At 40.2% G+C, this 15,214-nt stretch overlaps 1 protein-coding gene across 2 annotated transcripts in view; it reads left to right on the plus strand.

Moving 5' to 3' along the window:
• The window catches only part of MAPK14 (mitogen-activated protein kinase 14), an 83,445-nt gene that overhangs the window by 26,870 nt on the left and 41,361 nt on the right, over window positions 1-15,214 (plus strand). For both annotated transcript variants that reach the window (XM_003403947.4, XM_003403946.4), the window contains exon 2: window positions 4,602-4,731. In XM_003403947.4, coding sequence (XP_003403995.1) covers window positions 4,602-4,731 — 130 coding nt within the window. The remainder of the gene's footprint in view (window positions 1-4,601; window positions 4,732-15,214) is intronic.

Genomic DNA, 15,214 nt, shown 5'->3' on the forward strand with positions numbered 1-15,214 from the left:
AAATGGTTAACGCTGTAGGCTGCTAACCAAAGGTTGAAGGTTTGAACCCACCTAGAGACACCTCAGAAGAAAGGCCTGGTGATCTACGTCTGAAAAATCAGCCATTGAAAACCCAGTGACCACAGTTCTACTCTGACACACATGGGCTCACCATGAGTTGGAATCGACTCGATGACAACTGTATTTTTTAAGTTTAAGGTGCTTACGAGTCTTTTAAAAGGAGATGTCAGATAAGCAATAAGGCTCAGAGAAGAGATTTCAGTGGGAGATATAGATCGGGGAGTTATCAAAATATAAGTAACATTTAATTTAAAGTGATAACTGTAGATGTGATCATCTAGAAGGAGAATGTAGGAGAAGAAGGCCCAGTACCATGCCCTGAAGAACTCCAACATACAGTTTGAGTAGAGGAAACACATGCAGAAGAAGGTCATAGAAAATCAATAGAATGTGCTGTTGAGGACTCCAGTATGGGGAGAGTGTTTAAAGAAAGGGAGGTTGCTAATACAGGAAAGTGGCCATTGGATTTGGTAGCAAAGGTCATTAATGACCCTGAGAAGAGCAGCCTCAGTGGAATGGAATGAAGAAAGAATGGAAGTTGAGATTATAGAGTCAATTGTATAGATCTGTGCTTCCCAAACCTTAAGATGTATATGAATCACATGGAAATCTTGTCAAAACAGTAGATTCTACTTTAGGGCCCAAAAGTCTGCATTTCTAAAAAGCCCCTAGATAATACCAGTGATGCTGGTGCATGGAGCACACTTGGAGTAGCAGTGGTTCTTAAACCTTAGTGTATGTCAGAATTTCTTGGTGGACCTAATGAAATACAGATTGCTGGGCCCACATCAGAGTTTCTGATTTAGTAAGTCTGGGGTGGGGCCTGAGAATTTGCATTTCCCATAAGTTCCCAGGTGTTGCCGATGCTGTCAGTCTGGAATCACACTTTGAGAACCACTGGTTTAGATAATTTGTTGGAGAACCTTAACTGTGACGGGGAGCCTTACGGGAAGTTTTTTGTTTGTTCTTTGAGGATGGGAAATAACCATAACATGCTGATAAAGGTGATCCAGTAGATAAACTGATGATGCAAGAGAGAAAGGGAACGAGTAAAGTCCTTGAGAAGATGAGGGGGATGACTCCAAAGCATGTATTAAGGTCTGTGCTTTTGATAAGAAGGGCATGAGTCCTCAGTTACATAGCAAGAGGGAAGACGGAGAAGATGGATTCTAGTACAGAGAGGTTTATAAATTTAATGGTAGGCAGGTGAAGCTCTCCTCTGATGATTTTTATTTTCTGAATGAAGACAAAAACAACACCTGAGGGAGGTGGGTGAGTTGGAGGTTTGAGGAGAGACAAAGGGTCAAATAATCACCTTGGAGTAGGAAAATGAATGTACTAGAAAAAAGTGGCAATTAAGAGAGCCTATTTTTTTTATTTTCTAGGTTAAGGTCAGAAATTAAAAATAAAACCAATCTGTCTGATTCTGCAGTCTTTTTTCTTCAGCCACAATTAGTCCCTTGGATGTAGGCATGGAGAAGGTGAGTGGCTGAGATCACCCAAGGTTGGACCTTGTCCAGGGGAGTACATCAGAGGGAGAGAAGTACAAGAGATTAATTAGTCTTGGAATATGTTTTTTAAACCAGGCAAGAAGGAAATGAAGACAGGGGAGGATCGATGGATAGAAACAAGCAGTGATGATGAGGTCAATGAATTGTTGTAGTCAGGGTACATGAGCAAGTAAACCAGAAGGTGTAAGAGGCTGTAATGGAAAGTGAGTGCTGGCATTCAGAGTTTTGTAGGTGGGACAGTTTTCGGTGGCAGTAGAGGCCTAGGATATGACTGTGGGAGTGACTAGATGAGGTGGAGTTTCCTGGAGAGGTCAGGGAACTGAGAGGCCTGTTGGATATGCCATCCACCTGGATGTTGAAGTTGCCAAGAATGATGACAGAAGTTGGAAGTGAAGAGAGACTTTGAGATAGGCACTAACTTTTCAGTGAATGATGGAAAATTCCAGGAGGTCAGTGGATAACAGCAGCAGAGAAGAAAGGATAGTTTATCAGGGTGGTGAGGAGGGGCTTTTGTAAAACAAAGGGGGAATAATGGTCTTACAGTGGTAATGGTTGGCTACCCCACCTGCTAGCCGTAAAGTACCTGGGGTTTGAGAAAGAAAATGTCCTCTGATTGCAGTGGTGAAGAGCTTGGCTGCTAATCAAAAGGTATGGCAGTTTGAATCCATCAGCACTCTTTGGAAACCTTATGGGGCAGTTCTACTGTTTTACAGAACCTCTTTATGAGTTGGAATCGACTCGATGGCAAGGTGTTTGATTTTTTTTGGAAGAGAAGTAGTGTCTTCAAGCTACAGCCTACTTTCAACTAAAGCAAAGAGATGGGCAAGGTTCAGAGAAGAGGTTGAAGATACACAGAATTTGGTTTTTACAAATTGAAAGTTAAAGAGTGAGGGCATAGCACAAGGGTTTGGGAGAAAAGGGAAGGGACTGGAGGAATTACAGTTTTTTTTTTTTTATGGGGATGAGAGTTTGATAGTAATATCAAAGACACCAAACCTGTTTCTACCCCATGTGTTACAGAGTAGAACTGAGCTCCATAGGGTTCCCTTGACTATGATCTTTATGGAAGCAGATCACCAAGGCGTTTTTCCATGGTGCTACTGGGTGGGTTCGAACTGCCAACCTTTTGATTAGTAGTCCAGTGCAAACTGTTTGCGCCACCCAGGAACCTTTGGTGATAATAAACCACAAAACCAAATCCATTGCCGTCGAGTCGATTCTGACTCATAGTGACCCTATAGGACGGAGTAGAACTGCCCCATACGGTTTCCTTTTGGTTCGCAGCCAAACTCTTAACCACTATGCCACCAGGGTATCCTTGGTGATAATAGATGATTGGAAAGTCTTGGATGCCTGTTTGAGACTGAAATAAATAGGAGGATGAAGCATATTGAAATTAGCCCTGACAGTCTTGAAAAATAATGAATACACACGTCAAATTTCTTCCTGTGGATGGACCTACATGATCTGGTCTCTGCCTACATGTCAGACCTCATCCCTTTCTACTCTTCCCCTTGCTCCCTGTTGCTCTACCTACCCAGGCTGTCTTTCTGTCACTCCAGCATAGTGCCATACTTTTCCTCTGTTTCTTTTCTGTTTGTTTACACTTGCTATTATGAGAGGCAGCATAGATAGCAAAATGGTTAATAGCATGGGCTCTGGACCCAGACTTCCTGTCCTACCACTTTGTAGCTTTGCAACCACGAGCAAGCTGTTTAACCTCTTTGTGCTTCAGTTATGGAGCCCTGGGTGGCACAGTGGTTAAAAGTGCTTGGCTGCTAACTGAAAGGTCAGTGTTTGGAACCTACTAGCCACTCTTGGGGAGAAAGACAATGTTGCTTCCATAAAGATTACAGCTTTGGAAACCCTATGGGGCAGTTCTACCGTGTCCTAGAGGGTCGCCATGAGTCGGAATCAAGTCAATGGCGGTGGGTTTGGCTTGGTTTTGGTGCTTCAGTTTCCTTATTTGTAAATAGCCAAACCCATTGCCGTCGAGTCAGTTCCTACTCATAGTGAATGAAAATAGTACTTACTTTATAGGTGTGTTAGGGTGATTAAAAGAGGTAATAAAAAAAAAGTAATGCAAAGGGCTTAGAACAATGCTTGGTATGTGGTAAACACTCAGTAAGTGCCAATATTATTTTTTCTTCTTCTTGAAGCTCCTTTTCCCTGTATCTTCACATGGTTTCTGCTTTCTCATCATTTAGTTTTCAGCTCAGATGTTACTTCCTCGGACATCCTAGCTAAAGGAACATAAGTCCATTGGCTTTCTGTCACTCTATCCCATTACCATGTCTTAGTCATAGCATTTATCACTATTTGAAATTATTTTATTGCTCCACTTTTTCCCCCTCCTCTCGTTAGATTTTAAACTCCTTGAGGTCAGAGATTTGTTAGTTGTTCCATCCTATATCTTAGCCCCTAGAAAAGTGCCAAATACTTTGTAAGTGCTCAAGAAATATTTGTGACAACTTATTATTCTGAAAATATGGTGGCTTCTGAGGCCTGTGCTCCAATCAAGTAGCATGTGGTGGCAAGGTGACAGTGAGGCCTAGGCAGAGAAGACAGGCAAAGCCCAATTTATAGTGTGATCTCAACAATGTTTATATTGTTCTGTTGCCTTATCTACATTAGGCAGCTGCTTGTTTTTGTAAATGAAGTTTTATTAGAAGACAACCACACCCATTCGTTTATTTATTATCTATAGCTGCTTTCTAGCTACAACCAGAGTTGAGTAATTGTGACAGAGACCGTATGTCTCTTAAAGTCTAAAATATTTACTGTCTGGCCCTGTGCAGAAGAGGTTTGTGGGCCTCCGATCTAGATGCACAGAAAAAAGACTAGAAAAAAAACACCTTAAATAATAAGAAAAACTTTGGATAGTGGGATTATAGGACATTTTAGTTTTTATCTTTACGCTTTTGTATTTTGTTATATAAATCCATTTAATTAGGAAATCAGATAGCCTTGTAAATATTCAAAAATATATAGGGCATTTTTAATGGTGATTTTTTCTTTCTTTTTTCTTAGTGCTGCTTTTGACACAAAAACTGGGTTACGTGTGGCAGTGAAGAAGCTCTCCAGACCATTTCAGTCCATTATTCATGCCAAAAGGACCTACAGAGAACTGCGGTTACTTAAACATATGAAACATGAAAATGTAAGTCATTAATTCAAGGAAGAATAAATTCTGCTCTTGAATAGACTGGAAGGAATTGTGTTTTAATTACTGCAAATGGAGATACATTAGAGTGCGTTGAACTTTAGCCCATGCCTCTTGTAATGGGTATTAATGACTGCTGGATTATGTCAGCTATCTAAGCCTTGGAATGAAAATAGTGCATCTTCCTGGTGTTCTGGTTTTACTCAAATTTCTAGAGGGAATAAAAAAAGAACATATTATGAAATACAACACAAAATTTGGAAGGATCTTTAAGGGAAAATATTACGAAGAAATTTTGTGTCGTTTTCCTGGTTTGCTTAAGCCTGCATTATCAGAATATGAAGGCACATGGTTATTGTGTTCTTACGGGTTATTTCAGTGGAGAAGTTTAAGGAAGAATGCCTTGGGCTCATTGAAAGTTCTGTTAAAGATGGCTGTTATTTTATGTGTATTTTACAATATTTTAATTACCCTTTTCTTCTTCAAGTTCCGGTATTTCAGTAAATGTGACAGAGCATTGTTTAAGTTAAATGTAAGCTTTTCTATCAATTTGAGAGATTGAGAACAATTCTATCCTGCAAAAGAGTGTTTAAAAATCCTACTATGGCATAGAGATAATTGGAGTATTAACTGAAAGTAAAACAATAATGATTAACTGAGGACATTTATTTTTCTGGATTTCGAAATCAAGTTAAGAAGAATTTGTGTGGCTGCCTATGAAAGGTACTGTAAACTTTGCAGCATCGTAGAAACAATGGCCGTAAGGGATTTGACCCTATTGATTGTTGCTATGTAGAAAAAAGTTCAAATTCTGTGAATTTATTACCTGACTATTCTAGCTTTTTCTTTTTTAATAGTCAAACTTATTCCTCCATAGGTTAAAAAATAAATCCCAGATAAGTGATATTTTATTAGTTTACATTTGTTTTATTAAGCTCAAATTTCTTCTAAATAAAGAGCATTAAGACTGTTGAATGTGGAAATAAATTATGGATGCCATTATAATCATAAAATTGCTGCAGTGTCATATTTATCCTGTGTTTTATATTTATCCTGTGTTTTATTTTGATTGCATAGTATTGAGAAAATCCTGTTTTCCACAGATAACCTCTATTCCTAGGTATAATTTTACATTAGCAGCCATGTACAAATCTGAGTTTTTAAAAACTTCATTGCAGACCTACAGGCTTCTTAATCAGTGACATGTTTACAAGAAGTGCAGATATGTGGAAAGAGCTGGCAGGAGAAGCTTATTCCAAGGTCTGCATAAAATCAAGGTGGCCTGGCAGCTTAACTGATGTGTTTACGTTTGGTTTATAACACATTTCAGTGAGCGCGCTGTTTTTCATTTTACCTTGTCAAACACAAAGAATATTTGAAAATGGAATGCAAGTGAAACATTTATGGAACCCTAAATCACCTCCAGGGAGCCCAGGGTCCCACTGGTGCGGCCTGTGCTAATTTAAGACCATCTGGTTTAGGAGATTACCAGTACTATAGTTGATTGTTTTGCTTTTCTTCATAGACATTTTAAGCCTGTGTTTAGTCCAGATATTATTTTGGGTTATCTGAATCCATATCTTGGCTTCTAGTGGCCATAAGTAACAACCATGTTTGTTATTTTATACTTTAGTTTTCTGCCATGAGGTACTTTGAAGTGTGTCTTCTATGATATTGGACTGGGTACATTTGGGCTATTCTGTGCTTATAGAGAAGGCCATAATAGTGATGGGATAAAATCGTTCTAATTTAGAAAAGGCTACAAGACTCTTTAAAAAAGAGGGCTGACAATATTAGAAAAACAAGATTTTAATTTACATAAGTTGTTTTATAGGTGGCTTACAGTATCAGTGTAGAGGGTCACTTATATTCAGATAGCATTGATTTGTTTGAACCAAAGGTACATGGCTGAATGTTTCATATGTCTCTGTTATGTTGGGAAATGTTTGAAGAGGGAATGGGAAGAAACCAAAGACTTTGACTCAATGTTGAAACATTCTTGAATTTCTCCCTATTGTACAAACAGTTGATAGGTGCTTACAATGTGAAAGTAGTTTTACCCAGCAAAGAACTAAGACTTCCAAATACTATATTTTCACACAAATAACGCATGCTATACTCTTTTGTCAGCTGCACAAAACCCCCCTCGCTATTTTCATAAGGGAGCTGTGTACACATTATATGTGTGGGGGTGTTATTTGCAAAAAACGTGGTAAGTTTGAGGATTGTAAGAGGAATTAAAATTTGAAGTGTTGGTAACAAATGTAATTTGTAGGTGCTGGAAATGCATATGCTGTCTTTTATACAAAAATGCCTCTGACTCACTATCATTAGTTCATTTTGACTTATTTCTTCAATTAGTGATAATGAATGACAGCCATCCACTTGTTAGCTGGGTAACTGAGGTTAGGCCATATGACTGTAAGAGTTGTTCTTTGAACACAGTTAGCTGGCCCATTCTTGATTGCAACCTTGATCTCATTAACTCCTGCTCTAAGATAAGATTAAAGAGAGGCAACCTGCCAGCTGCATCCTTTTGTTGTCTGGGCAGATAATACAAAGATTGCTCAGTTGCTGGCCTGGAAATTTAAAAAATGATTAAGGGAATTGTTTCATACATTTTGGAGTCCCTGGCATAAATGGTTAAGTGCTTGGCTGCTAACCAAAATGTTGGGACCTCAGAAGAAAGGCCCGGTGATCTATTTCTAAAAAATCAGCCATTGAAAACAGTTTACCCTGATATACATGGGGTTGCCATGAGTTGGAATCAACTCCACAGCAACTGTTCTGGTTTTTCATAAGTTTTATTTGGGAGTCTTAGATTTAGCTTTACCGGTGTAGACCTAGAGGTTGTTTTGGTGTGCTTGTGTTAAGTACATTAAATAGATTGGTAGATAGATAGCTGCCAACTGACTCATGGGACCTTTTGTACAATGTTGCCCAATCCTGTGTCATCTTCACCACTGCCAGCATGTTTGAGTCCATCGTTGCGGCTATTATGCCAACCATCTCACCAGGGTTCTCCTTCACCTTTGCTGGCCCTCTACTTCATCAAACACAATGTCCTGCAGCGATCGATCCCTCCTGATGACGTGTCCAAATCAAGTGAGCCAGATGGTGTTCTCTTGTGATCCATAAGGTTAATTTTTGGAAGTAGATTGCCAGACCTTTCTTCCTAGCCCATCATAGTCTGAAAGCTTTGCTGAAACCTGTCCACCATGGGTGACCCTACTAGTATTTGAAATACTAATGGCATAGCTTCCAGCAACACAGCAACATGCAAGCCACCACAGTCTGACAAAATGACAGACAGGTGGAGGAAATACATTAAACACTGTCTTCAGTTGATTACTGAGTTAAAGTGTTTTCTTTGTGTGTGCTATTTTAACCAAAATATATTGCTTCTGTTGGTCAGCCTTTGGCCTGTTGTGGTGTGATCTTTAGAGGTATTTGCTGCTTTTTTGTATTATGTAAGTGTCTTCTAAAAATTTCATTCCTGGTCTACTTTGGGGTGAATGAACTCATATAACAGCAAAAAGAATAAGGAAATAAGCTAAAACATGACTTGAATTAAAAGGAAATTTCCATTTAAGAAATGAGAAATAAATAGATTGTGGAATATTCATAAAATGCTTCCCAAATCTGCTTTAATGCCAGGAAACTTGTTTTACATTATTTTCTGTACGATTAATACTTCATAGATACAATTAATGGAGAAGGATATTTTGTAAAAGCCCACAAAAAAAATAAAAATACTTTGGTATAATATGGGTAGTTTTAATCTCATAAAATGTTTTCCCTTTTAGGAAATTAAAATTTGGTATAGTGTTTACTAGTCTGCTTCGCTCTACTAATTTTTGCAAGTTAATTCATTGTGATTCTTGCCGCCATGCTTTTTATTTTTTATTTTAGTTTTATGTCTCAAATTACTGGAAGTAGCTGCTTCAAACAGTTTACTTCTATGAGTTATATTTTGTAATTCTTTATTAAACTCTGAGGGTTATGGTCACCTCTTATTTTGGTGATCCACAGTGGGTCAGTCCTACCTTCTCCTTTACACTTGGCACCTTCAGAAAGAATCTTGTGAAAATAAGCAATGATATCCCCATGTCTTCGATATAAATACAGCGAGGCTCAGAGGAGATAACTTGATTTCATTTATTCAGCAACTAGGAATTGAGGTCTTCTGTGTGTCAGGCACTTTTCCAGATGTTAGGGTTATTGCAGTGAAAAAGGCAGGAACTCATGGAGCCGAGCAGCAGCAAACTGATGGTGAGGTTCAGACTGAGAGCGGTTTGATTCCAAAATGCCTGTTGTGTTTTCACACTGAAACTGGAGCTTTTATTTGAAAACGTTTTGGACTGTGTGTGTGTGTGTGAATCAGATCCCTAATTGTTTAATTTTATTTTGATCTGAGGATGATTTTTGCGGTCACAACTGAAATAATATAAAATGACGTAAATTGTTTTAACCTTTTTGTATTATATTGAGAGAATGGGCCATCTCAGATAAAAAGAATCAGTGATGAGAAAAATTGGATTAGGCAACTAAAAATTGGCTTTTAGATCTACCTAGAGAAAATAATTATGTTTTAGATGGGAGAGAAAAAAGAAAATGGATTTGATCTAAATTTAAAGCACTTTCAGGGGGTAAGGAGCCCTGGTGGTTCAGTGATTAAGCACTCAGCTGCTAATCAAACGGTGAGCGGTTTGAACCCACCAGCCCCTCTGTGGGAGAAAGATGTGACGGTACCTTTACAGCCTTGGAAACAATATGGGACAGTTCTCCTCTGCCTACAGAGTCACTCTGTATTGAAACTGACTCGGTAACAATGGGTTTGGTTTTCGGTTTATTCAGAGGGTGTTGTTATGTCACTCATACACTCTTAGTGGGAGTGTGAGTTGGCCTCACCTCTACAGAGTATGATTTGACTATGAAGATCGTTACGTATATTGGTGTCCTCTCATCCTGTAATTCTATTTCTTGAAATTTATCCTGTGGACAAAAATTGGAAATGTGCCATTTCTTGCAGTGTTACTAAAATGTCCAGTGATTGGTTAAATTATGGTTCATATAAATGATAGAACATATTATTGAAAAATATTTAAAGGCATGAGAATAGTTGTTCTATGTTAAGTGAAAAGGTAGGGTATAAAACTATGCATATTATAACCCCAGTTTAATTTATGTACTTTGGGATAATGGAAGGATATATCTCAAAAAGTTAATGGTGGTAATAATGGGTGGGTAAGGGTCTGAAAGGACCTCGTTAGTATAGTGGTTCGTATCCCCGCCTGTCACATGGGAGACCGGGGTTCAATTCCCCGATGGGGAAGTTGATATTTTTGGAAACCCTCGTGGTGTAGTGGTTAAGTGCTATGGCTGCTAACCAAAGGGTGGGCAGTTCAAATCCACCAGCCGCTCCTTGGAAACTCTATGGGGCAGTTCTACTCTGTCCTATAGGGTCGCTATTAGTCAGTATCGACTCGACGGCACTGGGTTAAGGGTCTGAAGGGCAGTTCAAGTATATAGACTTGAAAAGCTATTGTTGAATTCCAAGGCCTTTTTTTTTCCTTCTTTCAAGTTCAGGCTGTATAATCAAAGTTGCTTTTAAAAGTCTGATATTTGGGTGAGTGGATCAATATTTTAATCAGAGGTTTCTTTTTCACGATGTTTTGAGCTTTAACGTAGCCTACTTTTAGGGCTGTTGTTTAATATAACTTGGCTGATTAGAGAGCAGCATGCTAGTGAGGCCACAGTTATGGGTTCATGAGGGCCATTTAGTTTTCCCGTGTTCCTACCCAGAAAGGAATCCTAGTGGTGCTGTGGTTAAAGTGCTCAGCTGCTAATTGAAAGGTCAGTGGTTCAAACCCATCAGCCGCTCTGTAGGAGAAGAATGTGGCAGTCTGCTCCCGTAAAGATTACAGCCTTGGAAACCCTGTGGGGCAGTTCTACCCTGTCCTATAGGGTCACTATGAGTCGAAATCAACTCAACTGCAACAGATTTTGGTATACCCATAGATCTTTAAATCTGGTTGGACATATTAGAAATGTCCTGCTTGCCTTCTAAGTACCTAACTTTGTAGAAATGAGTAGTCTGGGCTATATAAAAAAAAGGGGAACTAAAAGAGAGGGTATATGTAGGTAGGAAACCATGGTGGCTCAGTGGTTAAGAGCTATGGCTACTAACCAAAAGGTTGCCAGTTCGAGGCTACAACCGATGACTGCCCTGACAGGGAACACAACAGAGAACCCTTGAGGGAGCAGGAGAGCAGTGGGATGCAGACATCAAATTTTTGTAAAAAGACCAGACTTAATGGCCTGACTGAGACTAGAATGACCCCAGAGGTCATGGTCCCCAGACCTTCTGTTAGCCCAAGACAGGAACCGTTCCCAAAGCCAACTCTTCAGACAGGGATTAGACTGGATACTTTTATTAATAAACTAAAACCTTGTCTAAGGAAAGGGAGAAAAGAATTTGGATACACCCCTTTTTTTCAGATAGACACCTGAAATTTTAGAAATGTCCAACACTTCAAAAAAAAATGTTTTTTAACTCCATTTCAAAGGCTTAGTTTAAGAAGTGCTGGGATATTCTACAGCTTTTCGAAATGGAGCTTCAACTTGTTTCCTTCCCATCCCTGAGTTCCCTCCTACATTATAGTGGTGATAGTTACCTCAGGAATTTTTCTAGGCTTAACCCACTAAATAGCAAATGCTGTCTTAATGATATGATCAGGGCTGAGAATTATTTAAAAAATATCAATAAGTACCTCAACATTTTTATCCTTAATTTAAAGCAAAAATTAAAAAAGTGTATTAATTTGCGAGTTTTTTGTGTAGGGCCTCATTCCATACTGTTTGCCTTATATAAAGCGTACTTGTCATCTAAGACTTTCAATTTTCTCTGAAGCAGAACGAGAACTTCCTTGTTGCCATCAAGTCGATTCTGACTCATGGTGACCCATGTGCTACAGAGTAGAACTGATCTCCACAGGGTTTTCTTGGCTGTGATCTTCACAGAAGCAGATCACCAGGCCTCTCCTCCATGGTGCCACTGCGTGGGTTTGAACTGCTAAACTTTTGGTTGGTAGATAAGTGCAAGCCATTTGTGCCACCCAGGGACCTGAACAAGAGCTTAGACTCCAACAATGTAATCTGGATGGAGAGTCCCAGCATTCTGGGCATCCTTTTCCTAGTCATTTATGGTATTTTCTCCTACACCTGATTCTGAATGGAAAAATCAACATCTCATTCTCACACCAAACAGTAAGGCGGATTCAGCTCACCTCTGCTTCACCTCTGTTCTGACCCCAGCCGCACATGCAGCACTTCTCCCTCTGACCCTAACCACCGGAGCTAGGCTGGGCCTCACACGTTACAGGACACACTCATCCAGACTAAGTCAGCCCAAGAGTTCAGGCACCAACCACAGGTTTGGGAGATGCATGACACCCTCACTTCTGACCTACAAATTTGGCGTTTTCCACTGTCCCTCAGGATGCCAGCCATAGGCTCAGGAGTTGCCAGGGATTCCCCTCACTATGGACCTGCTGGTTTCCACAACTCCCTTGGGTTCAATAGCCACTCACAAAACTCATGGAAAGCTCTATACTTAGGGTTACAGCTTTATTACAGCAGAGGATACAAATGAAGAGAGGCATTAGGGCAAGACCTGGCAGAGTTCCCAACATAGAGCTTACATGTCCCAAAAAGGGATCAACCAGCTGCCCCCACCCCTGCACCCCCCCACCCCCCCTCCACATGGGATGTGTTTCACCAACTGGGAAGATCATAGAGCTTGCTTGCTTTCTTTTTTTTTTTTTTGCTTTAGATGAAGGTTTACAGAGGAAATTAGTTTTTCATTAAACAATATACATACTGTTTTGTGGCATTGGTTGCCAGCCTCACAGTGTGTCAACAGTCTCCTCTTCTCTGCCCTAGGTTCCCCACTGCCAACTTTCCTGTCCCCTCCTGCTCTCTCATCCCTGCCCCTGGGTTGGTGTGTCCATTTAGTCTCGTTTTGTTTTATGGCCTGTCTAATCTTTGGCTGAAAGGTGAACCTCAGAAGTGACTTCACTACTAAGTTAAAAGGGTGTCCGGGGGCCGTACTCTTGGGATTTCTCCAGTCTCTATTGGACCAGTAAGTCTGGTCTTTTTTTGCAAGAGAGTTAGAATTTTTTTCTATATTTTTCTCCAGCTCTGTCTGGGACACTATTGTGATCCCTGTCAGAGCAGTCAGTGGTGGTAGCCGGGCACCATCTAGTTGTGCTGGACTCAGTCTGGTGGACCATGGAACTTCCTTGTCCAGAGCCTTTATTGGAAGCCTCATTACATAATTCGAACATTTACCCTCCTCCCCTGAAGTCAGTTGATACCACGAGGTGATCATGAGGTTGATATCACATGGTAGGTCTTTCTGGTGTGGCCAGCCCCCACCTGAGACTCACCTCATTAGCATACCCTGTTAGGTTAGAGGTGGTCTGGAGCCCTCAAAGACACTTATGATTACTGGGGGAATTCCAAGATTTTAGAGGTTATCTCTCAGGAACCAAGGACAAAGACCAAATTTTGGGGGTAAAGTTAATGTAAATCCCACAGATTCTGTATCAGCTTTTTTTAGTCTTTCTCAATCCCTCCACTTATTTTCATAGAAACAATAACTCTTTCCTTTTGTATTTAGATTTTATCAGTTTATAAATTCTTCCCAACATTTTATTATGAAAATTTTCAAAGATACAAAACCATTATAGGACAAATGTAGTCAACAGTATATATTATTTAATTGAATTAACTCATTGCCATCAAGTCAATTCTGACTCATAGCGACCCTATAGGACAGAATAGAACTGCCCCATAGGATTTCCAAGGAGCGACTGATGGATTCAAACTGCTGATCTTTTGGTTACTAGCTGTAGCTCTCAGCACTATACCAACTGAATTGTCGTTGCTAGGTGCCGTCAAGTTGGTTCCGACTCATAGCGACCCTGTACGCAACAAAACAAAACACTGCCCGGTTCTGAGCCATCCTTACGATAGTTGTTATGCTTGAGCTCATTGTTGCAGCCACTGTGTCAATCCACCTCGTTGAGGGTCTTCCTCTTTTCTGCCAACCCTCTACTCTGCCAAGCATGATGTCCTTCTCCAGGGACTGATCCCTCCTGACAACATGTCCAAAGTATGTAAGACGCAGTCTCGCCATGCTTGCTTCTAAGGAACATTCTGGTTGTACTTCTAAGACAGATTTGTTCGTTCTTTTGACAGTCTATGCTATATTAAATATTCTTCGCCAACACCACAATTCAAAGGCATCAATTCTTCTTCAGTCTTCCTTATTCATTGTCCAGCTTTCACATGCATATGATGCGATTGAAAACACCATGGCTTGGGTCAGGCGCACTTTAGTCTTCAGGGTGACATCTTTGCTCTTCAACACTTTAAAGAGGTCCTTTGCAGCAGATTTACTTGGTGCAACGTGTCTTTTGATTTCTTGACTGCTGCTTCCGTGGCTGTTGATTGTGGATCCAGGTAAAATGAAATCCTTGACAACTTCAATCTTTTCTCTGTTTATCATGATTTTGCTCACTGGTCCAGTTGTGAGGATTTTTGTTTTCTTTATGTTGAGGTGCAATCCATACCGAAGGCTGTGGTCTTTGATCTTCATTAGTAAGTGCTTCCAGTCCTCTTCAATTTCAGCAAGCAAGGTTGTGTCATCTGCATAACGCAGGTTGTTAACGAGTCTTCCTCCAATCCTGATGCCCCGTTCTTCTTCATATAGTCCACCTTCTCGGATTATTTGGTCAGCATACAGATTGAATAGGTATGGTGAAAGAATACAACCCTGACGCACACCTTTCCTGGCTTTAAACCACTCAGTATCCCCTTGTTCTGTCCGAACAACTGCCTCTTGATCTATGTACAGGTTCCTCATGAGCACAATTAAGTGTTCTGGAATTCCCATTCTTCACAATGTTATCCATAATTTGTTATGATCCACACAGTCAAATGCCTTTGCATAGTCAATAAGACACAGGTAAACATCCTTCTGGTATTCTCTGCTTTCAGCCAGGATCCATCTGACATCAGTAATCATATCCCTGGTTCCACGTCCTCTTCTGAAACCGGCCTGGATTTCTGGCAGTTCCCTGTTGATATACTGCTATAGCCATTTTTGAATGATCTTCAGCAGAATTTTGCTTGTGTGTGATATTAATGATATTCTTCTATAATTTCCACATTCGGTTGGATCACCTTTCTTGGGAATAGGCATAAATATGGATGTCTTCCAGTCAGTTGGCCAGGAAGCTGTCTTCCATATTTCTTGGCATAGACGAGTGAGCACCTCCAGCACTGCATCTGTTTGTTGAAACATCTCAACTGATATTCCATCAATTCCTGGAGCCTTGTTTTTCGCCAGTGCCTTCAGAGCAGCTTGGACTTCTTCCTTCAGTACCATCAGTTCCTGATCATATGCCACCTC

The sequence above is a fragment of the Loxodonta africana genome, chromosome 1 (genome assembly GCF_030014295.1).
Source record: "Loxodonta africana isolate mLoxAfr1 chromosome 1, mLoxAfr1.hap2, whole genome shotgun sequence".
NCBI classification, from domain to species: Eukaryota; Metazoa; Chordata; class Mammalia; order Proboscidea; family Elephantidae; genus Loxodonta; species Loxodonta africana.